The following is a 2,500-nucleotide window of genomic DNA, read 5'->3' as shown; positions in this document are numbered from 1 at the left end:
TTTATGTCTGTCCTGCTTTTTATGTTTATTTTCACGCCTTGGCAGTTGCTTTCTATAACCCTATTTCTGTTCAATCATTATTTTTGTTGAAAAAATCTCATTTTTCTCGTTTCTTTCCATAAATGTTTTTTGTTCCGTCTTTATTCAATAGACTCTTCGTTTCACTTACCTTTTTTTATCCCCGTTTTTTTTCCGGCTTTTCAGTCCCGCTTGCGATTTCTGTGATTCCCCGCAAATGACGTCAACGGAGAAAGTGCCCGACAAACAACACAGATGATCGGTACATACCCCCTCCCTGGCACCGTGACTCGGCAGATCCGCGGGGTTCCTTCACCTTCCAAGGCTAATGTATGTCGTTATGAGTGTGCAACGTGACTACAACTTTGCATTTCGATGCCCCGAGGGAAGCTGCGGGGTAAGTTGTGGGTTTGACTTGTTTTAGGGTAAGTTGTGTTAAATGGCTTCCGAGGTGCGATATGAGGTGTGAGGTGGTGCAGGAGTCTTGGGAGGCCGAGGCGTGAGATGCTGCGACGTGAAAACGATTTCCAGCAGCAGGGGTTTTGAAAGGAAGAATGGTGTGAGACCGGGGAATGCAAGTGTTCGTCTTAAGCCACCCTAGCTTTTGAATTTAACCATCAACCAGTTGCAATATCAGGAGTAGAACACTGCGAATACATCGCGGAACTTTACCTCACCATATTCCATGTACTGCTAAAGGTAGAGAGAAAAGACTACACAGAGGTTGAAGGCGGGAGACCTGAACACTGTGGCCGCAGCCGTGACTTGGTGCGCACAACTCGCGGTGAATTGTTTGCCTCCACGGAAAACGCGAGTCAGACGGAGAGGCGGAAAGGCGGAGATGAGGCAAAGGGAGAGAGACAAAGGGGTATCGGATGAGGGCCTCGTTTGGCAGGAATAAAGGAGAGGAATGAGATATATAGGGATTAAAGGGTAGCGGAAGGACAAAAGGGAGCTAAGGAGGAAGAGGTAAAAGGATGGAAGGATAGTTGACATTGAGACGAAGAAATGAAGGAATTCCGAAAGGACAGAGAGAGGAAGTAGCTGTCAGATGATTGGAATTTGCTCTGCGATGATGAATTTCTTGCTGGAGGTCAAGATGACGGAAGATAAAAAAAAAATGCGACGCGACGCAAAATGAAATGAAAGGCAGCAACACCAGAAGACGGTCGACTGGAACACAAAAGCGCGGAAAAGATAAAGATAAAAGACGCAGGTGTTCCAGTTAAAAGGGGAGGAGGGGAAGAGAGGCGCCGGGGTTCCGAGGGGGAGGGGAAAAGGCCGATACTGCCGACCAGCCCTCGCTTACCCACAAGTCACGTGATCTATGACGTCATTAGCCCTCTCTTATAAGACTGAGTCGAGGCGGCGCAAAGGTAATTGTGCCACCAGCTGCCTTTCTGCTTGTGGAGAGACTGCACCACTGAGTCCCGCTTCATAAGTCTGTGTCGTTGATGAACTAAGTGCCTGCCTGCCGCTGTTCTAGTAACACCGTATATACCTGCAGTGCGATCCTGAACTGAGACTGCAAAGAGCGTATTCCAGGCGACCTGTGCCGCCACCGTGCGAAGACTCGGACCCGAAGACCCTCAGAAATGATTGCAGAGCTGACAGTGGGTGCGCTGCTGAGCATCCTCAGCCCCGTCGCCCTCGGTTTTCCTGACGGAGCGCCCATCGAGGCATGCATCCTTCCCCACGCCAACAGCCCCAACCACGCGGGGACGAAGCCCATGCCACACCAGACGGAGCACCACACCTTCACAGCCTCGTCCGGGACATACACTCCCGGGGATCTCATTGAGGGTGAGTCCAATTTGCTCTTTTTTTCAATTTCTCTCTCTCTCTCTCTCTCTCTCTCTCTCTCTCTCTCTCTCTCTCTCTCTCTCTCTCTCTCTCTCTCTCTCTCTCTCTCTCTCTCTCTCTCCTCTCTCTCTCCCTCTCTCTCTCTCTCTCTCTCTCTCTCTCTCTCTCTCTCTCTCTCTCTCTCTCTCTCTCTCTCTCTCTCTCTCTCTCTCTCTCTCTCTCTGTGTGTGTGTGTGTGTGTGTGTGTCTCAACGAGGTGTGTGTCTCTCTCTCTTTCTGTGTCTCTCTCTCTTTCTGTGTCTCTCTCTCTTTCTGTGTCTCTCTCTCTTTCTGTGTCTCTCTCTCTCTCTCTCTGTGTCTCTCTCTCTGTCTCTCTCCTTCTCTCTCTCTCTCTCTCTCTCTCTCTCTCTCTCTCTCTCTCTCTCTCTCTCTCTCTCTCTCCTTCTCTCTCTTTTTCCTTCTCTCTCTCTCTCTTTCTTTCTTTCTCTCTCGCTCTCGCTCTCGCTCTCGCTCTCGCTCTCTCTCTCGCTCTCGCTCTCTTTCTCTCTCTCTCCCTCTCCCTCCCTCTCTCCTTGCCTCTCTCTCTCTCTCTCTCTCTCTCTCTCTCTCTCTCTCTCTCTCTCTCTCTCTCTCTCTCTCTCTCTCTCTCTCTCTTGATGCGTTTTATGCAGTCGGGCTT

At 50.1% G+C, this 2,500-nt stretch overlaps 1 protein-coding gene across 1 annotated transcript in view; it reads left to right on the top strand.

Annotated features, from left to right (window-relative positions):
• The first annotated feature begins 1,319 nt into the window (after nt 1-1,319).
• The window catches only part of LOC113829999 (ferric-chelate reductase 1), a 15,671-nt gene continuing 14,490 nt past the window's right edge, over nt 1,320-2,500 (top strand). Inside the window, exon 1 of the mRNA XM_070143936.1 lies at nt 1,320-1,821. Coding sequence (XP_070000037.1) covers nt 1,614-1,821 — 208 coding nt within the window. The 5' untranslated portion in view covers nt 1,320-1,613. The remainder of the gene's footprint in view (nt 1,822-2,500) is intronic.

Source organism: Penaeus vannamei, chromosome 3, assembly GCF_042767895.1.
Source record: "Penaeus vannamei isolate JL-2024 chromosome 3, ASM4276789v1, whole genome shotgun sequence".
Lineage (NCBI taxonomy): Eukaryota > Metazoa > Arthropoda > Malacostraca > Decapoda > Penaeidae > Penaeus > Penaeus vannamei.
The sequence above is the reverse complement of the archived record's forward strand: the minus strand, read 5'-3'. Positions and strand labels throughout refer to the sequence as shown.